The 20,375-nt window shown below is 49.3% G+C and overlaps 1 protein-coding gene across 9 annotated transcripts in view; it reads left to right on the plus strand.

Annotated features, from left to right (window-relative positions):
• The window catches only part of CHD4 (chromodomain helicase DNA binding protein 4), a 30,879-nt gene continuing 10,504 nt past the window's right edge, over nt 1–20,375 (plus strand). For 2 of the 9 annotated variants that reach the window (XM_032348988.1, XM_032348989.1), the window contains exons 1-25: nt 3–190; nt 1,058–1,235; nt 4,804–4,925; nt 5,125–5,340; nt 5,559–5,677; nt 5,800–6,041; nt 6,511–6,638; nt 6,889–7,024; nt 7,178–7,356; nt 7,544–7,783; nt 9,063–9,266; nt 9,386–9,591; nt 9,952–10,083; nt 10,165–10,261; nt 11,328–11,519; nt 12,005–12,205; nt 12,396–12,533; nt 13,038–13,159; nt 13,253–13,426; nt 13,958–14,099; nt 14,189–14,320; nt 14,430–14,547; nt 16,263–16,387; nt 16,721–16,958; nt 17,121–17,296. In XM_032348988.1, the coding sequence (XP_032204879.1) occupies nt 1,136–1,235; nt 4,804–4,925; nt 5,125–5,340; nt 5,559–5,677; nt 5,800–6,041; nt 6,511–6,638; nt 6,889–7,024; nt 7,178–7,356; nt 7,544–7,783; nt 9,063–9,266; nt 9,386–9,591; nt 9,952–10,083; nt 10,165–10,261; nt 11,328–11,519; nt 12,005–12,205; nt 12,396–12,533; nt 13,038–13,159; nt 13,253–13,426; nt 13,958–14,099; nt 14,189–14,320; nt 14,430–14,547; nt 16,263–16,387; nt 16,721–16,958; nt 17,121–17,296 (3,879 nt within the window). In that variant the 5' untranslated portion in view covers nt 3–190; nt 1,058–1,135. Of the gene's footprint in view, nt 191–1,057; nt 1,236–4,803; nt 4,926–5,124; nt 5,341–5,558; nt 5,678–5,799; nt 6,042–6,510; nt 6,639–6,888; nt 7,025–7,177; nt 7,357–7,543; nt 7,784–9,062; nt 9,267–9,385; nt 9,592–9,951; nt 10,084–10,164; nt 10,262–11,327; nt 11,520–12,004; nt 12,206–12,395; nt 12,534–13,037; nt 13,160–13,252; nt 13,427–13,957; nt 14,100–14,188; nt 14,321–14,429; nt 14,548–16,262; nt 16,388–16,720; nt 16,959–17,120; nt 17,297–20,375 lie in introns of all 9 variants that reach the window. The other 7 variants (XR_004287048.1, XM_032348991.1, XM_032348994.1 and 4 more) reach the window with 7 other exon arrangements.

Genomic DNA, 20,375 nt, shown 5'->3' on the forward strand with positions numbered 1-20,375 from the left:
GGTTGAGGTTATTATGGGCTGTCCGTGGGGGGGCGGGGCCTGTGCGGTGGGATTTCCCGGCCGGTGTTTCGGGCCCTTTAAGAGGCGACGCCGGAGCCGGAGCCATTTTCCCCCCTTTGGCCGCGGCGAGGAGGAGCCGGAGCGGGAGTGACACCGGGCCGGACCCAGCGCGACCTGCGGCGGCTCCGGGGTGAGGAGAGCGCGGGGTTCCCAGAGAGACGCCCCTCTCAGCCCGACCAGCCCCCAAGCTCATCCCTCCACCCTCCCCTTCCTCAGACGTCCCGGACTCGCGGACCGCCCCCTGCCCAGAGGAGCCGACCCTTCCTTTCCTTTGCCTGCAGGGCGCCCTGCCCCCCCACCCCCGCCCTAAGCCGGTCGAGTCTTGCCCCCCGCGACTCCCACCTCGGGCTTGGTCTCCCACAATGCCCGGCGCCCGCCCCCTCGCCCTTTGCTCACTTGCCCCCCGGGACACGTGGCCCGGCCCCCTGCCCGGTGGGCGCTCCCTCGCCCCCCGGCTCCCAACCTCCAGCCCCCTGGAGCGCCCAAGCCTCCACGCCCCCTCGGCCCCGCAGCTCCTCCGGAGAACCTGAGTTGTCCCAGAGGACAGCCTTTGGAGAGCTGCCCTGTCTGGGGACTGGCCCCTCCCCAGGCGCAGGGAGGCGCCCCCCCACCCCCAAGTGACCTTGTGTCCCCGAGCTCCTCGCCGCCTGCCGCCTCCCCCGGCTCCCCCGCGCCGCGGCCACTCGGACCCCCTTCCCCCCGCGTCACACCCTGCTCGGTCCAGTCTGGTTTCTCCCCCTCCCCACGCCTGCACCAGCCTGCCCTCGGGGGCGTCGCTCCCGCTCATCTTGGGGGCTCCGTTTGGGGAGCCGGCTTCCGGGCTGCCCTCGAGGAGTGTGGAACTAAGTTCAGCCTGAGTGGTTCGGGTGCCCTGCTAGGGTGGCTGGGGTGGGGGGGCCGCTGGTGGTGGTGGGCGGAAAGAGCGGGTGGGTGTGGGGGAGGGGGACAGTGCGCGTCACTGACTGTTCTCTCTTTCTTTCCCCCCTCCCCCGCACAGTGACTCGGGCCAGTGTAGAGGGCCCCAGGCCGCAGGCAGGAGCAGCTGGGCCGATTCCCTGGCCGGGAGCGGAAGGGGATGGCGTCGGGCCTGGGCTCCCCGTCCCCCTGCTCGGCGGGCAGCGAGGAGGAAGATATGGATGCACTTTTGAACAACAGCCTGCCCCCACCCCACCCAGGTAACATCTTCCCCAAGGGCCCAGGGCAGGAAGGAGGCATTTGGGCCCTCCCTAGCGACTCTGGTCAGGCAGGGTTGAGTTTCTCTCTCTGTGTGTGCAGAGTCTGAGGTGGAGGGCATCCGAAGGGAGTGGTTCTCTTCTACGGAGCTCCTGTGGGAGGGGGTGGAAGCCATGTGCCTCCTGGGCTCTGGGACCTCCATGCAAGCTTGCTGCACTGTCTTCAGGAATGCTATGCAGTTCCCGGTTGAGGGAGCTCTCTGGGCTGGCGGACCTTACCTTGTGCGGGTCCATGGAGGAATGCAGGTGGCTGGGACCCCTGGAGTGGGGGGTAGGAGGAGTTATGTGTTTTGGAGGATTGCATTTTGGAGACCAGTGGGTCATCTGTGTTAGTAGGATCCTGTGGTTGCTGCTGTGGAAAGGAGAGAGGGAGTGCTGGTTACTCTCTATCTGATTATTTTTAGCTTCTGATCAGTTACTGGTTTTCTGTGCTGTCTCAACTGTGTGAAGTTTGAATTGCGCTCCTTAGCTGGGTTGTAGAGCGCTTTTAGCCAGGCAGATTGTTGGAATGTTTGAAGTGGGGAAATGATGGGGGCTAGGGGTAGGATGTCATAGCCTGAAAGATATACTAGGGAGGGGCAAAAGAACAGAGGTGACACCCTGCGGACTCCCCCCCCCCCCCCACACCACTTTCCTATAGCAAGTGGACATAATACCGTCTTTTTTCCTAGAGGCTTCTGCCTCCATGCAAGGAGCCTAGGGTTTGGGCTGGTGGCATGAAGTGTTTGTGTAGGTGTGTTGGGGGTTGTTCTGTGTTTGGGGGTGGCTCCTTCGACTGGCCAAACCCGTATGGTTATAATCACCCTGCCTGATTGGAGTAGCCCTTGTCTCTTCTCAAATGGTGATTGATGTCATGCATCTAAGTGGCTGTCTTTCCTTTTAAAGAGCCCGTAGCTAAGTCACCTGCTTGTTTCCTTGACCTTTTTTCGAGCTTTTTTTTTTAATGCCATTTTTTAATTCTCTGCTTATATTTATTTTTCTTTTAATTCCAGAGCTTGCTCGTCCTGTTTTCGTTTCCCATCAAACTTCTTTCACTTTTGCCTTCTCTCTCCTTAGCTCTAGCAGCAAGTTGAAGTGGTCTGGGAAAGATGTTTCTACATTTGGCGTCTTCTAAGTTGGAAGTCTTCATTTGAAACTGAGGGCACTTAGGAGAGGGGTCTTGTTACTGAATCTTAAGCTGTTGGGATAAGAAACTTAGACTTAGTCTCATCACCATGTAGGCCAAGGTGGCAAATGTCGGTGCTGTTGCCCAAGGTGGGGGTTGGGTGGTGGTATAGGTAATATGATCTGATCCTTTCTGTGAGGGGCCAGAGAAGTAGTAGTGCTATCCAGCCAGTGCTGGTTCCTCATCTTGGCTTCCCATTGGCTTTTTGGTCTGGGGCTGCAACCCCCTCCCCAAGTTGATTGGGAGCTGTGCAGGCTCCCAGGGTGAACTCTGCCCCAAGCTGTAGCGTGACCCAGTTTTTCCACTTGCCACGCCCCATTCCTGCCCCTTTCCCAAATCTTTTATGTCTCAGCCACTTGGCCGCATGTTGTCTCAGCACATTATCTGTCTGAGAAGTTTGGGGGTCTTATGAGGATGGGTGTCCCCTTCACCTGCATGAGTTTGTCCTTGTATCCAGTTTTTATGGAAGTGAGGAAGACGAGGAATGGAGAGATGGAACTGATTAGTGAGGGGGATGACATGGGGATTGCTGGGGAGAAGCCTTAAGAAAATGGTTCTTTCTGGTGAGATCCAGGCTGGTGTTCCATTCCCAAGGGAATGGGAGGGGCTTTCTTATGCCTGGCCTGATCCTGGGCTGAGTGGGGGGAGGCTGATGGTGCTTTGTCAAGCTTAATGTCTCATGTTCCCTAGTATCTGCTTTGCTCAGGAAGGGCGGAGCCAGAAGCATTTTAGGGCCAGTTCTGGGGGTCAGGGCCAAAGAGCATGTGTGTAAGATTGAAGGAAGCATATTGTTGTGCAGCACTGTCCAGGTGCTGCTCCTTTTTTCTTGGTGAAGACATCACTCCCATATATGTTGGATAGGTGGCTATTTGTAATCCGTGAGAGGTGGTTTAGTATTTATGGCTTGGACTCTTGGGGAGATAGGTGGTGAGGAGGAACCTGAGTTATAGAGACTTCTTGTGGGCTCCCATTCCTCAAGGTAAATCTTTTGGATATCAGAAATTTGAGAAGGTTGTATGCTCTGACCATAGCTCCACTGAGCCTTTGTTAAATCTTAGCTCTGATGATTGGAAAAATAATTATGATTGAGGGGAGTAGCCTAGTCCCTCTTGTATTACCCTTCACGTTTGTCTTGGGTTTCCTTGCCTAGGACATTAGAGTGGCCTCTCCAGAACTGTGTTATCCCAGAATAGGTGTTAGGAGAAGTGGCATGTGGACCTGGGGCCAGGTAGTAATTTGGGAAGTCTTTGTCAGGGTAGTCTTTCCTCGGCTACCTCTCCGAACCCCACCCCCTCCCCTGCTACTTCCTGTCCTATGTTGGCAGCTGGGTGCCCTGGGCTGGCTTCTGCGGTCAGGAGCCATTTTCCCTCTCCTCAGTGGGTGAGGCACTCCCTCCTTCTCTCCACTCCCTTCTCCACTCCCCCCCTCCCTGGGCGGGGGTGGCTTAGGAAGAAGGAGAGAGAGGAGGGAGGAGGGAGGTGGTGTGAATGTGTGTTAGTTACAAAGGAAGCTGCATCCTGGTCTTCTCCTCCCCCTCTGTGCCCCTTCCCACCTATCCCTGCCCAGGAGCTCTCAGTATTACCCCAGGCTTTGTGTGTGCTCCCAGCCAGGGGAGGAGGTGGAGCCAGATGGGAGGAGGATTGGGGGGGGTGTGTGGAGGAGATGGTGACAGCTGGGCTGATTTGGGCCCCTGGGGAGAAGAGGCTACTGACCCAGGAGAAGCTGGGGAGGAACTGTGGAGCTGGAGATGGGGAAAGGAAATTATGTTTGGGAGTGGGTATGATACTGAGCTGACAACTGAACCTCTGGCTTGAGGATTCTGGTGGTTTTAAGCAGTGATGACCCAAAGTGGGTAGTGAACGGTGTGGTTTCTGGGACCCCTGGAGTGATACTCTTCTGGGAATGTGGTTAAGATGTATTCTGTCATTTTTGCCTTATGGGGAGGACCTTTCATTTTCATCCCCTGGTTTGTAGGATATTTGGTGGAAAGTTAGAAGAGGGCTAGACCTATTTCTCTTATTTGGTTTATTCTAAGCACCTTGCTTCAGCTGCACTGGTGACATATAGAGGACTCCAGTGAGGGATGAGGGAAAGGAGGCAGGGGTCTGGACAGCTGCCCGAGGTGGGCCTGGTTTGGCCTGACAGGCCTATTTCGGGTATATACAGCTCTCTCTTTGTCTGTTTTTGTCCTGAGTATCAGCTTCCTTCTGTGGTGAGTATAGCAGTTCTCTTCAGTGGAATCTGGGACAAGAGGTGGGGAAATAAAGTCTAAAGCCTTTGGATTAGGCTCTGACCTTTTGCTATTGATCTTTTCTCTACCTGCCTCTCTCTGCCAAATATATGTAGAAAACGAAGAGGACCCAGAAGAGGATTTGTCAGAAGCAGAGACTCCAAAGCTCAAGAAGAAGAAAAAGCCTAAGAAACCTCGGGACCCTAAAATCCCTAAGAGCAAGCGCCAAAAAAAGGAGGTGAGTGGGTGACTGGATGTTTGGGGAATAAGAAGAAGGGAGAAGCTCTGATGAGAATGGTTGAGGGGCGTGGGGGGACATTTGTTTCTTCTTCTCCAGTGGTGGGCCAGGTCCTGGGGATGAGCCTCAGGGCTGTCCTGAGGTCAGCATGTGTGTAGCATGTGTGTGTCTGTCTCCCTCTCCCCCTTCCCTGCTCCAGCGTATGCTCTTATGCCGGCAGCTGGGGGACAGCTCTGGGGAGGGGCCGGAGTTTGTGGAGGAGGAGGAAGAGGTGGCTCTGCGCTCAGACAGTGAGGGCAGCGACTATACCCCTGGCAAGAAGAAAAAGAAGAAGCTTGGACCTAAGAAAGAAAAGAAGAGCAAATCCAAGCGGAAGGAAGAGGAGGAGGAGGATGACGATGATGATGATTCAAAGGTGCCTGGACCTCTGTCCTCTCCTGTGTGCTTGCGGTTGGCTTCCTGTCCTCTGTCTCCCAGATACTGCACTGCCCCTTAGAGTGTTCTCTCTCTCCGGTTGTAATGATTTTCTCTCCGCTCTCCTCCCCTGGTCTTGCAGGCCTTCATCTCAGCTCAGATTCCCTTTAGCAAGTATGGACACTAGGTATCAGGTCCTTGACCTTGCTCTCTCTGCAGGAGCCTAAATCATCCGCTCAGCTCCTGGAAGACTGGGGCATGGAAGACATTGACCATGTGTTCTCAGAGGAGGATTATCGCACCCTCACCAACTACAAGGCCTTCAGCCAGTTTGTCCGGTAAATAGTGGGGGTCTTGGGCGCTGGGGAGGAGAGTGCCTGAATAATCTCTATTCGCTTTTCTCTCTGTCTCATTTATTCTCAAAGATTTTCCTCTTTGTTCTTGTCCATTTCTCCACCAGACCCCTCATTGCTGCCAAAAACCCCAAGATTGCTGTCTCCAAGATGATGATGGTTTTGGGTGCAAAGTGGCGTGAGTTCAGCACCAACAATCCCTTCAAAGGCAGTTCCGGAGCTTCTGTGGCGGCAGCAGCAGCGGCAGCAGTGGCTGTGGTGGAGAGCATGGTGACGGCCACTGAAGTTGCACCACCTCCTCCGCCTGTGGAGGTGCCGATCCGCAAGGCCAAGACCAAGGAGGGCAAAGGTGAAATGAGACCCACTGTGAGGGGGGATGGTGTGGGCATGGGATACTGAAGACTGAAGCAGCATGTGGACGCTGTTCTGTCAGCCTAAAGATAGAGGAGTGTGAGGTAGAAATGAATCTTGGATTTAGGAGGAAAATTTTGGGAAGTTGGACATGGGGAAATGTGCTAAGGAAGAGAATTTTTTTTTTTTTTTAAAGATTTTATTTATTTATTTGACAGATAGAGATCACAAGCAGGCAGAGAGGCAGGTAGAGAGAGAGGAGTGGGGAAGCAGGCTCCCTGCTGAGCAGAGAGCCCGAGGCGGGGCTTGATCTCAGGACCCTGAGATCATGACCTGAGCCGAAGGCAGAGGTTTAACCGACGGAGCCACCCAGGTGCCCAGGAAGAGAATATTTTATTCATCTTTTCCATTGGCTATCTTGTCACGTGTTTGGATTACCTGATCTTAAGTGTGCTCTCTGACTTTAGGTCCCAATGCTCGGAGGAAGCCCAAGGGCAGCCCTCGTGTACCTGACGCCAAGAAGCCTAAACCCAAGAAAGTAGCTCCTCTGAAAATCAAGCTGGGAGGTTTTGGTTCTAAGCGTAAGAGATCCTCGGTGAGAGCCCAGCCCATCCTGTTTTGGTGAGGGTGCCCTATCTGGTGCAGTGTTAATCTATGTCCGGGTCTGGCCTTCACGGTAGGCAAGTAAGAGTGGGGACTCTTCGCTTCAGAACACAATGACTAGGCTTCTTACTTGACCGTCCTTGCTGGGATTCTAGTACCCCCAGTAAGAGTGATCTCTTCTCTAGTAAATTCTCCTTCCCCTTGGCTTTAACCTCTAACCTTCTTTCATTTCATTCTGCCAGAGTGAGGATGATGACTTAGATGTGGAGTCTGACTTCGATGATGCCAGCATCAATAGCTATTCCGTTTCTGATGGTTCTACCAGCCGCAGTAGCCGCAGCCGCAAGAAACTCCGAACCACTAAAAAGAAAAAGAAAGGTGTGTTTCTTTTTTGGGTCTGTGTGTGATGGGGTGGGGTGGGGATGACTGGGGAAGAATCTCCCTAAGGAGATCGGGGTTGGGTTTATTTTAGAGGGGGTGGGGGGAGGTAGTTTTTTTCTAATAACTGGGCTTTCCCTCTTCCTTGCCCAGGCGAGGAGGAGGTGACTGCTGTGGATGGTTATGAGACAGACCACCAGGACTATTGCGAGGTGTGCCAGCAAGGCGGTGAGATCATCCTGTGTGATACCTGTCCCCGAGCCTACCACATGGTCTGCCTGGATCCGGATATGGAGAAGGCTCCCGAGGGCAAGTGGAGCTGTCCACATTGCGTGAGTACCTGGCCATTGTGGCCCTCTGGAACCCTCAAGAGGAAGGGTGGGGTGACAGAGATCCTTTGGGCCTGGGTGGTGGTATTGGTGTGGACTTCGGGAAGCATTCAAAGAAATGATGGGTGTGGTTCCAATTTGGGTGGGTGGGGGGGAGGTAATAATCTGACTCTGTGGTCCTTTACTGCAGGAGAAGGAAGGCATCCAGTGGGAGGCTAAAGAAGACAATTCAGAGGGTGAGGAGATCCTGGAAGAGGTTGGAGGAGACCCTGAAGAGGAGGATGACCACCATATGGAATTCTGTCGTGTCTGTAAAGATGGTGGGGAGCTGCTCTGCTGTGACACCTGTCCTTCATCCTACCACATCCACTGCCTGAACCCCCCACTTCCAGAGATTCCTAATGGTGAATGGCTCTGTCCCCGTTGTACGGTGAGTGACGATGCTAGCCAAGGTGGGAGGTATGGGTAGTGTAGTCTAGCAGAAGGGTATACTTTTTTTATGTGTAGGCTTCGGGGGGCTGAGGTGTAGGAGAGGTCACTGGAGAACTCTATCTTTTAGCCCTGAGACAGATTGTTTTCCTTTCTCATGTAGTCTGGGATAGCTTTGTCTGGGAAAATGCAGGATTAGCTTTGAACAGAGGAGTTGATGCTTTGTCCTCTCTATTTTTCTTTCTTTTTTTTTTTTAAGATTTTATTTATTTATTTGAGAGAGAGAACGTGAGAGGAGAGAGGTCAGCAGGAGAAGCAGACTCCCTGCTGAGCAGAGAGTCCGATGTAGGACTCAATCCCGGGACTCCAGGATCATGACCTGAGCTGAAGGCAGTTGCTTAACCCAACTGAGCCACCCATGCGCCCTTTGCCAGCTCTTTTAAGGGGTCTTCTTAAAGCCGTGTTTCTCCAGCCTAGACCATCCATTCTGTCTTGGCACCCAGCTTTGGGGTCTTGGTATTTTAGAATGGTTAATAGGATTACTTAATTGCTTTTCAGTTGCTTATGAGAGGAATTCTGGTGCCCTACATCTGGGGGTTTTCTCTGCTTTTCTTGTTCTGGGTTATTGTTGAAGTCTCGCTATTGGCTCTGTTAAACACAGGAATGATAAGGGGCGCCTGGGTGGCTCAGTGGGTTAAAGCCTCTGCCTTCGACTCAGGTCGTGATCCCGGGGTCCTGGGATCAAGCCTCACATCTCGGGCTCTCTGCTGGGCGGGGACCCTGCTTCCTCCTCTCTCTGCCTACTTGTGATCTCTATCTGTCAAATGAATAAATAAAATCTTTAAAAACAAAACAAAAAACCAACCCCCCCCCCCCAAAAAAACCCATAGGAGTCATAGTATCACTCAAATTCTGGATGAAGTCCAGAAGCAGAGATGGAATTCTATTATTCTTTACATAAAATGGTTCTTCTTAAAAAGAGAATTCAAGAATTATTTATTTATTTTAGAGAGAGGGAGAGGAAGAGAGCATAAGCAGTGTGGGTGGATGCGGAGAGGGAGAGGATCTAAAGCAGACTCCACGCTGAGCCCCAGCGGGGGCTTGATCCCATGACCCCAAGTTTATGATCTGAGCTGCACCCAAGAGTTGGACTCCCAGCTGACTAAGCTACCCAGGCACCTCTTGAAATAAGATTTTAATAATCCTTTGATAAGGCTGAGGCTATGGGCTGTTTCTTCTCCTTGGTAATGATTTGACGTTGCATCCTCTTTTTCTCTCAGTGTCCAGCGCTTAAGGGCAAAGTTCAGAAGATTCTAATCTGGAAATGGGGGCAGCCACCATCTCCCACACCAGTGCCTCGGCCTCCAGATGCTGATCCCAATACTCCCTCTCCCAAGCCCCTGGAGGGGAGGCCAGAGCGGCAGTTCTTTGTGAAATGGCAAGGCATGTCTTACTGGCACTGCTCCTGGGTGTCTGAACTGCAGGTAAACCTGGGATAGGCTGGAAATCTGGGGACTGCAGTGAAGAGGGTCATGAGAAACAGCCTTGTGGCTGGAAGGAGCGATGCCACTCCATGGTGGCTGATGTCTCTTTCTGATTGCAGTTGGAGCTGCATTGTCAAGTGATGTTCCGAAACTATCAGCGGAAGAATGATATGGACGAACCACCTTCCGGGGACTTTGGTGGTGATGAAGAGAAGAGCCGGAAGCGTAAGAACAAAGACCCTAAATTTGCAGAGATGGAGGAACGTTTCTATCGCTATGGCATAAAACCTGAGTGGATGATGATCCACCGAATTCTCAACCACAGGTACCAGTGGAACAGGGTCAGACTGATGGTGGTCTTGGGTGAACTGGAGGTAGGCAGCATAGCCATTGGGAGACTGCTGCCGAAGGGAGTAAGCAAATGGATGTCACTGGTGATTTAAACTTGGAAGAGACATGTCAATGTATTATTATTAACTGACTGAATCCTGGTATTTGAGCCACAGGAGAAGGCTATAGATGAGATGTAATTTTAGGTCCAAAGACTACTGTGGTAGAGAGACTCTGAATACATGTGGCATCTAGCCTTCCTAGAAGTCTAGTTTGGAACATCTGTTATTGGCACTTTTTGAGAGTGAGGTGTCACCTTCTGGCTCTGAGAGTTTTTTTCTCCTTGACCTTGCAGTGTGGACAAGAAGGGCCATGTCCACTACTTGATCAAGTGGCGGGACTTGCCCTACGATCAGGCATCCTGGGAGAGTGAGGATGTGGAGATACAGGACTATGATCTGTTCAAGCAGAGCTACTGGAACCACAGGTGGGCGGCTTTGCTGAGGTGGGGAGTTGATTCTTACTGAGAAGGACCTTGGGCATCTGTGTGATGTCTGTCTTCTTTCAGGGAGTTAATGAGGGGTGAGGAAGGACGACCAGGCAAGAAGCTCAAGAAGGTGAAGCTGAGGAAGTTGGAGAGGCCTCCTGAAACTCCTACAGTGGATGTGAGTTTGAGAAGAGGGAGGGGATGGTTTGTTGGGTGGGACAATACGTCTTGTGTACTCCAGTCTACGGCTGGTACTCCTGGCGATGCCCTGCCAGCGGTAACTTCAGAGCTAGAAGCTTCCCTTCTTCTCTACATCATCAGAAAAATGAAAACATAGGCAGTGGTATTTTCTATGATTGAGAAAGTGTTACCTAGGGATGCATTATGTAACTAAGCTTTTATGAAACTTGTATTGGAACCTGGGTCTTACTCATTTTTTTTTTTTTAAGATTTATTTATTTGACAGGCAGTGAGAGAGAGGGGACACAAGCAGGGGGAGAGGGAGAGGGAGAAGCAGGTTCCTCACTGATCATGGAGCCTGATGCAGGGCTTGATCCCAGGACCCTAGGACCGAGACTCGAGCAGAAGGCAGATGCTCAATGATTAAGGCCACCCAGGTGGCCCGTCTTCTGACTCTTAATTCATGGCTCAGTTCTTCTGGGGTTTATTTGTGCTATATAACATAAAGACTTTGAAGGTTAAAAAATAACTCCAGGGGTGTGGGGGTACCTCAGTCAGTTAAGTGTCTGCCTTTGGCTCAGGGTCATGATCCCAGGGACCTGGGATCCAGTTCTGCATCAGGTTCCCTGCTCAGCAGGGGAGTCTGCTTCTCCTTCTCCCTCTGCATTTCCCCCCACTTATGGTTTCTGGCTCTTTCTGTCTCTCTGTTAAATAAATAAATGAAATCTTTAAAAAACAAAAAGCTGACTCTTTAGGGGGAGCATAGGATTATTGACCTGGTGCATCTTGATTGACAGAATTATTATCTTGTCAGGGAGGCTATGACGCGGTCTTTTAGCAGAGATCTGTAGGCCCAAAATCTCAGTCTTTCTGATGGGTTAGTTGCCCTGCTTCCTAGAGGATCCTAAATCAGAGTTACCAGTAGCCCTTGAAGATCTGTTTCCCCACAATTCCTTATGGCTCTTGAGGATCTGATGAGGATGTGTGAGGAGCAAGCATCCGCCATCTTAAGAAAGGAAGAGAGCGCCTTGGCAGCTCTTGACTTCCTTCGTTTCATCCTTCAGCCGACAGTGAAGTATGAGCGGCAGCCAGAGTATCTGGACGCTACTGGTGGAACCCTGCACCCCTATCAGATGGAGGGCTTGAACTGGTTGCGCTTCTCCTGGGCTCAAGGCACCGATACTATCTTGGCTGATGAGATGGGCCTTGGGAAGACTGTCCAGACAGCAGTCTTCCTTTATTCTCTCTATAAGGAGGTAGGAAAGCTGGAGTGGTTCATTGTTTTGTGGGTGGGTATTTCATGTTTGTGGGTTTTTCACACTCCTTAAGAGAGAGAAAAAGGAAAGAAAAATTGATCTGAGAACTTGAACACATTGAGTGACAGTAAGATAGACACGTACACAGAGATAGATTGAGGGGATAGAGCCCTGGGTAGAATCAGTGGTGGATGCATAGAGCTTCAGGCTTGGGGGAACAAATACTGGTTGAGATAAGCAGAGTTGTGAGTGGAATTAGCACAGAAGGACATGCAGGAAGGGATCGGGTTTTAGACTCTGTGTAAAGGTGGGTGTGTCGTGGGAAGGAGCAGGCAAAGTGTTTTCATACATGAACAGAAGTGAGGGTAGGAACAGCAGCACACATGCCAGTCCTCAGCTGGCCTTAGCGGCAGTGGTAGAGATGGGTGCCAGGCTGGTAGTGTGTTGGGGCCCTTAGTCCTTACCCTGCTACTTCTTTCTCCAAGGGTCATTCCAAGGGCCCCTTCCTAGTGAGTGCCCCTCTTTCTACAATCATCAACTGGGAGCGGGAGTTTGAAATGTGGGCTCCAGATATGTATGTGGTGACCTACGTGGGTGACAAAGACAGCCGTGCCATCATCCGAGAGAATGAGTTCTCCTTTGAAGACAACGCCATTCGTGGTGGCAAGAAAGCCTCTCGCATGAAGGTATCTCAGTGGGTGGGAGACCACTCTAGAGGGAGTTGTTGCTGCGGACTTAGTCTGCTTCCTTTGGACTCCCATCGCTGGGGCGAGCCAGGAGGAGAACAGCTGGGAGGAGGGGAAACCCCATAAGTCCCTTGGGTTAGCCTGCACTAGAGGGGGCAAACATTAGTGACCAAGTCATCTTCTTGTGCAGAAAGAGGCGTCTGTGAAGTTCCACGTGCTGCTGACATCCTATGAGCTGATCACCATCGACATGGCCATCTTGGGCTCCATTGACTGGGCCTGCCTGATTGTGGATGAGGCACACCGGCTCAAGAACAACCAGTCCAAGGTGAGTGGGGAAGTCGAGGCCTCCGGCTTGAGCTTTCTACACCACTTGCTCTGGAAGGGGAGGGCCTGGGAGAGGCAGAAGGATCAGATGCCTTTTTCCCTTCTCAATTGGTGATTCCCCTTGGTGGCCAGACTTTAGAAGGGAGATGGAGGGGTGCCTGGGGAGCTCAGTAGTTAGGCGTCTGCCTTTGTTTGGCTCAGGTCATGATCCCAGGGTCCTGGGATCCAGCACTGCCTCAGGCTCCCTGCTCTGCGGGAAGCCTGCCTCTCCCTCTCCCACTGCTTGTGTTCCCTCTGTCTCGGTCTCTCTGTCTGTCAAATAAATAAATAAATGAATAAATAAATAAATAAATAAATAAATAAAACTTAAAAAAAAAAAAAGAGGGAGATAAAGATGAAAGCGGTGTGGGGGCTTAACCACTGGGCAGCGAAACAGCTCAGGTTTGCAGAGGTCTCCCAGAGCCCGCTTTTCATTGGAATTCACCTTCTCCATCTGCTTCTCCAGTTCTTCCGGGTGTTAAATGGTTACTCGCTCCAACACAAGCTGTTGCTGACCGGGACTCCGTTACAAAACAATCTGGAAGAATTGTTTCATCTGCTCAACTTTCTAACCCCCGAGAGGTTCCAGTAAGTGCGTTTCTCTGTAATCAGCTGATAATTCTGCTTCTAATTCTTCTTGTTGCCCATTTCCTATTACCACTTTACTTTCTCTTTCTGAAGCAATTTGGAAGGCTTCTTGGAGGAGTTTGCCGACATTGCCAAGGAGGACCAGATTAAAAAACTGCATGACATGCTGGGCCCTCATATGTTGCGGCGGCTCAAAGCTGATGTGTTCAAGAATATGCCATCTAAGACAGAATTGATTGTGCGTGTGGAGCTGAGCCCTATGCAGAAGTGAGTCAGAAGGGACAGAAGCATTGACTCCGTTTTGTTAAAGTAGCTAGATACCTACTAGTCTGCAGAATGTTTTTTTTTTTTTTAAGATTTTATTTATTTATTTGACAGCAGGAGAGGGAACACAAGCATGGGGAATGGGAGAGAGAGAAGCAGGCTTCCTGCTGAGCCGAGAGTCCAATGCGGGGCTCGATCCCAGGACTCTGAAGGCAGACAGGCTTAACAACTGAGCCAGCCAGGCACCCCTGCAGTGTTTGGGATTCCTCCTTGTACTCTGCCTCCGGGCATCTGGTGTTGGGAGCAAGCAAGATCTTACCTGATGCCATAGTGCTTAACTTAGTTAAATGCCTTATTTAACGTGATGGTGCCAGTAGTGGTGCCTGTTAGGTTGCCAGCCATTAGGTCCCAATGTGGGATGTGTTGGAAGGAAGATATCAGACCTGGGGACTGTGTTAGGAGTCATATAAAGGTTAGGTTTGAGTCCTGTCAAGGCTCTCGAGTCTGACTTCTCTCTCCATCTTGTCCATGTAGGAAATACTATAAGTACATCCTTACTCGAAATTTTGAAGCACTCAATGCTCGGGGTGGTGGCAACCAGGTGTCTTTGCTCAACGTGGTGATGGATCTGAAGAAGTGCTGTAACCACCCATACCTCTTCCCTGTGGCCGCGATGGTACGCTCTGCCTCCTCTCTAGCCCCTCACTGTGCCGGTAGCGCTCCCGTGGGTTTAATGCTTTTTTCTTGTCTTGCTTCTTCCCTCAGGAAGCCCCTAAAATGCCCAATGGCATGTATGATGGCAGTGCCCTAATCCGAGCATCTGGTAAATTATTGCTGCTACAGAAGATGCTCAAGAACCTCAAGGAGGGTGGGCACCGCGTTCTCATCTTCTCTCAGGTATTGTGCGGGCTGGGCCGAGAGCTTGAGGAGAAAGTGGTTGACCGCCCACTGCAACATGAGGAGAGCAGTTGTCCCCTGACTCGCTCTTCGTGTGCTCCCTTAACAGATGACCAAGATGCTGGACCTGTTGGAGGATTTTTTGGAACATGAAGGTTATAAGTATGAACGAATTGATGGTGGGATCACCGGGAACATGCGGCAAGAGGCCATTGACCGCTTCAATGGTAAACGCGGGGGAGTAGTTTCAGTTCACATGTTCTCATTCACTCATGTCTTTGCATGGATCACTTGTTCTCGTCAGTCTGCTTTTCTGTATGGTTCTTTAGGGTTTTTGTTAATTGTGATATGGAAGAGTAAAGCTTTTGAATGCCTTGATTGAAAGAATGTTTTGGACTATTCCTAGCAGATTTTTTTTTTCCCCCCTTTGGAGTCTTCATTCTTTTTGTCACACGAAGAGCATTTTATTTAAGCCTCTTTCTTGTTCTTGAGTCCCAGAAAGGGACCAGGACTTACCAAGCTCAGTTAGCAAATTCGTAGCAGACCTGTCTCGGTAGCTGCCACTCCTCCCCCACTTCCCCTTCCTTCTTATTTTTAATTTAATTAATTTTTTTAAAGAAAGTATATTTTTCTGTTAATCTCTACTCCCACTGTGGGGCTCGAACTCAGGACCCCGAGATCAAGAGTTGCACGCTCTTTGAACTGAGCCAGCCAGGTGCCCCTTCGTTTTTCATTTTAAAATAATTTTGGAGAGGCACCTGGGTGGCTCAGTGGGTGAAAGCCTCTGCCTTTGGCTCAGGTCATGGTCTCAGGGTCCTGGGATCAAGCCTGGCATCAGGCTCTCTGCTCCTCAGGGAGCCTGCTTCCTCCTCTCTCTCTGCCTGCCTCTCCGCCTACTTGTGATCTCTGTCTGTCAAATAAATAAATAAAATCTTTAAAAAAGATAAAATAATTTTGGACTTAAAAGTAACAAAAATCAATACAGAGTTCATATATATTCTTCACTCTGCTTCACTTGACAATAACAGCTTACATAACCACAGTACAACTGTCAAAAGCAGGAAGTGATGACTGATGTCATACTAGTAACTAAACTGTAGACCTTAACTGAATAACACCAGTTTTCCTCCTAATGTCCTTTTCCTATTTCAGAATCCAATACCAGATCCCCCATTGCATTTGGTTGTTGTGTGTCTTCCTATCTGTGACAGTTCTTCATTCTTTCCTTTGCTCTCATGCCGTTGATACTTGTGAGGATCACTGGTTAAGTTACTTTATAGAATGTCTCTTGAGTTTGGGTTTGTCTGATGTTTTCTCCTAGCAGGTTGAGCTTATTAGACTTTTTGGGCAAGAATGCCATAAAAGCAATGCTGTGTTCTTTTCATTGCATCCTATCAGGGGGAGGACATGATGTCGATAATGTCCCATTACTGGTGATGTTAACCTTGATCACTCAGTTCAGGTGGTACCTGCTTAGTTTCTCCATGGTAAACTTACTTTTCTTCCCATTGGAATTGATACTGATAAATGTCTTTTTTTTTTTTTTTTTCCAGTTAGAACTATAGTTGATACAAGAGTGTTACATTAGTATCAGCTGTGCAGGGTAGTGATTGGACATCTGTGAGTTAGGCTCCCCACGAGTGTAGCTGCCATCTGTCATCACAATGCTATTACAGTATCACTCTGTATTCCCTGTGCTGTGCCTTTTGCCCCCATGACTTACCCATTCCGTAACTGGATGAGGGAGGTATTTGAGACTATGGTCATGCACTATTTCTCCTTAAACTCGCACATTGGATTCGGCATCCATTCCTGGACCTCGCTTACAGTGATTACTATTGTGTGGTGTTTGCCTGATGTTTTGTATTTCTGACATGCTTTCTACGTTAATTATTAATTAGAATTCAAGAGACTTCTAATGGCGTTTTGGTTCCTTTCTTAGCACCGGGTGCTCAACAGTTCTGCTTCTTGCTTTCCACTCGAGCTGGGGGCCTTGGAATCAATCTGGCCACTGCCGACACAGTTATTATCTATGACTCTGACTGGAACCCTCATAATGACATCCAGGTGAGCAGAGATAGCGGCTTTCGTATACAGTAACTGACTGGTAACCTAAGTGTTCTCTACGAGGGCTCCACCATCTGGAATTAGTTGTTTCAGGGGAAACAATAGATTCTTTTTGTCTTTTACCTTATTGTGAGCCAGAGAGTTTGGGTTAGCTATGGTCTTATTTGGGGTAACATGATAGAGGGTGTGATTAGGGGGGCAGGGTTTTAGAGTTAATGTGAAAGGAAGCTGCCTTGTGTTGAATTTAGCTTATTACGTGGACATCGGGGCAAGAGCAGAAGCCGGAAAATACAGTTTCTTCCATTTCTGAGTTTGTTTTGTGCCCAACTTCAGGCTTTTAGCAGAGCTCACCGTATTGGGCAGAATAAGAAGGTGATGATATATCGGTTTGTGACCCGTGCGTCCGTGGAGGAACGCATCACGCAGGTGGCAAAGAAGAAGATGATGCTGACGCATCTAGTGGTTCGGCCTGGGCTGGGCTCCAAGACTGGATCCATGTCCAAACAGGAGCTTGATGACATCCTCAAGTTTGGCACTGAGGAGCTATTTAAGGATGAAGCCACAGATGGAGGTGAGCTAGTCAGGAACTTGTTTTGGTCTGGGGCTTGGCTTCTTGAAAGGAAATATTTTATACTTAGGGTCCAGAGACATGGACCTAGGGTCCTGTGGGATTTGTTTTTACCACTGCAGCTGCTAAAGGTGACTGAGGGTGTGGACCTCTGATTCTTTATAGGAGGAGACAACAAAGAGGGAGAAGATAGTAGTGTTATCCACTATGATGACAAGGCCATTGAACGACTTCTGGACCGTAATCAGGATGAGACAGAAGACACAGAATTGCAGGGCATGAATGAATATTTAAGCTCGTTCAAAGTGGCCCAGTACGTGGTGCGGGAAGAAGAGATGGGGGTGAGTATGAGTCCAAGGCAATGCTGTGCTTGGTGATTGGTCTGCAAGTTGTTACTGAGACCAGGATGGTATTTGAGACAAGAAGAAAACATGTGTGCGTAAGTCAGTACATTGTCGAATTACTATACCTCTTCCTTTGAAAATAAATACTATCATATATGGGCAGTCACATATTCATTTTTACCATGGCTGTCAGGAAACTCACAGCCAAATTTCACACTCAAAACTTTTATCTGTATTAGTTCTTCCACAGAATCTTATTTTAGCTTATGTATTCTATTAACCCTACACATAAACTTCTGATTGCTGTCTCAGATCTCTTTGGAGAAAAGGCTAGAGATGAGATACATATCTAAGCAGCTGCTTCCCTGTACTTTCTAAAACATTAGAATTGTTTCCCCTTCTTCTCTTCCTTTTCTGGATCTCTTTTATCAAAAACAAAAAACCTGGGGCGTATGGGTGGCTCAGTCGTTAAGCATCTGCCCTTGGCTCAGGTCATGCTTCCAGGGTCCTGTGATTGAGCCCCACATCGGGCTCCTGGCTTGGCAGGGAACCTGCTTCTCCCTCTCCCCTCCCCCTGCTTGTGTTTCCTCTTTTGCTGTTTCTCTGTCAAATAAATAAATACAATCTTTAAAACAAACAAACGAATCCTCAGTCTGCTAAAGGTGTGGCTTCTTTAATAATTACTCCCCCACAAAGTAGAGTATAAAATTTAAAAAAAAGGTTACTTTTTCTTCTGGTCCCCTTTAGACCGCTCAACTCAGGGTTCTTTGAAATGGCATAGATTTCTGGTAGTCTTCTCCATCTTTTCTCATCCTTTCCACTCAAAACCATCTCCCTTGCTACATTTTTCTCGTATACACCCGTTACCTTTGTTCTTCTCTGGAGGTGATGCTGCCAGCCTTGGTTGTGTATAACTGTGGCTGAAAATTCTGACCTAGGTCTGTGGACAAGGGATATTCAGTCCCAGCAGCCCTCCTGTGAGGTGCTCCGTGTTTCTGTCAGAGTGGTGGCTGGCTGCACGGGGGTGATTGGCTGGGGCAGCACATGCTGAATGTTTGGGAAGGAGGGGTCCTCCCATTGATAACCTCTGCTCTCAGCTACTCAGGTATACAAATGGCCCTCTCTCTTAAGTGGCTTCAGCTGCTGTTTACCTTCTTTAAATAATATTTTTTGAATAAATAGTAATTCACTTTCAAGATTCAAGAGATACAAGATAATCTCTTTTCTGTCTAGGTTGCTCCCTGGAGATCACTGATGTTTTGTTTCTTGTATATTTTTCTAACGGTAGTTTATGCATACAAATTAAATGTATGTCTGTCCATATATATGTGCACATGCATGTGCTCACATGTGCACAAAAACACCTTTTTCCCTTTCCCTTTTTTTTTTTTTTTTTTTGAGAGAGAGAGTGCATGAGCACAAGTGGGATAGATGGAGAGGGAGAGAGAGAAAATCCAAAGCAGGCCCAGCATGGAGGCCGACATGGGGCTCAATTTCACAACCCTAAGATCTTTTTTTTTTTAAAGATTTTATTTATTTATTTATTTATTTGACAGAGAGAGAAATTACAAGTAGATGGAGAGGCAGGCAGAGAGAGACAGAGGGAAGCAGGCTCCCCGCTGAGCAGAGAGCCCGATGCGGGACTCGATCCCAGCACCCTGAGATCATGACCTGAGCCGAAGGCAGCGGCTTAACCCACTGAGCCACCCAGGCGCCCCACAACCCTAAGATCTTGACCTGAGCCAGAATCAAGAGTTGGTTGCTTAGGTGCTTAACTGACTGAGCCACCCAGGCTCCCCTCCCTTTTCCTTTTAAACACAAAGTAGTTTGTTATACATAATATTTTGTACCTTGCTTTTGTCCACTTACTAACTCTTAGAGATTTAGGGGTGTCTTTGTGGCTCAGTCAGTTAAGCATCTGACTCTTGATGATGTCGCCTCAGGTCATGATCTTGGGGTCATGGGATCCAGCTCCCCTTCCCCCAAGATTCTGCATTCAGTGAAGAGTCTATTTGGTTTCTCCCTCCTTCTCTTTCTGCCCTCCCCACCCCGCCCCCGCACACTCTCTTTCAATAAATAGATAAAATCTTTTAAAAATAAATAAGGGGGGGCGCCTGGGTGGCTTAGTGGGTTAAAGCCTCTGCCTTCGGCTCAAGTCATGATCCCAGGGTCTTGGGATCGAGCCCTGCATCGGGCTCTCTGCTCAGCAGGGAGCCTGCTTCCTCCTCTCTCTCTGCTTGTCTCTGCCTACTTGTGATCTTTGTCTGTCCAATAAATAATAAATAAAATCTTTTTAAAAATAAAAATAAAAAATAAATAAATAAATAAATAAATAAGGGGTCCCTGGGTGGGTCATTGTGGTTAGGCATCTGCCTTTGGCTCAGGTCATGATCCCAGGGTTCTGGGATCGAGCCTCATGTCAGTGCTGCCTGCTGAGTGGGGAGTTTGCTTCTCTCTATCTCTCCCCTCTCTCCCTCTGCCACTTCCCTCCAATCCTGCACTCTCTCTCAAATAAATAAAATCTTTAAATAAATAAATCTTGGAGATGTAGTCGAAATTGGTAAAGACCTCCCCTCTTAAAAATTTTTTAGATTTTATTTATTTGATAGAGACACAGTGAGAGAGGGAACACAAGTAGGGGGAGTGGGAGAGGGAGAATCCGGCTTCCCGCTGAGCAGGGACCTGGTTGCGGGGCTCGATCCCAGAACCCTGGGATGATGACCTGAGCCAAAGGCAGATGCTTAACGACTGAGCCACCCAGGTAATCTAGATTTCATTTTTTAAAAAAACTTATCTATTTATTTGAGGGAGAGAGAGTGTGAGAGAGAGAATGAGAGGAAGAGCACAAGCAGAGGGGGACCTGCAGAGGGAGAGGGAAAAGCAGACTCCCTTCTGAACAAGGAGCCCAATGCAGGGCCCAGACCAATCCCAGGACCCTGAGATTGGGCCCCAAGCCGAAGGCAGACACCTAACTGAGATACCCAGGTGCCCCTAAATATTTTTTTACGTGATCTCTGCATCCATTGTGGGGCTCAAACTTGACAATTTAGAGATTTAAGAGTTGTATGCTATATTG

The sequence above is a fragment of the Mustela erminea genome, chromosome 6 (genome assembly GCF_009829155.1).
Source record: "Mustela erminea isolate mMusErm1 chromosome 6, mMusErm1.Pri, whole genome shotgun sequence".
Taxonomy (NCBI): Eukaryota; Metazoa; Chordata; class Mammalia; order Carnivora; family Mustelidae; genus Mustela; species Mustela erminea.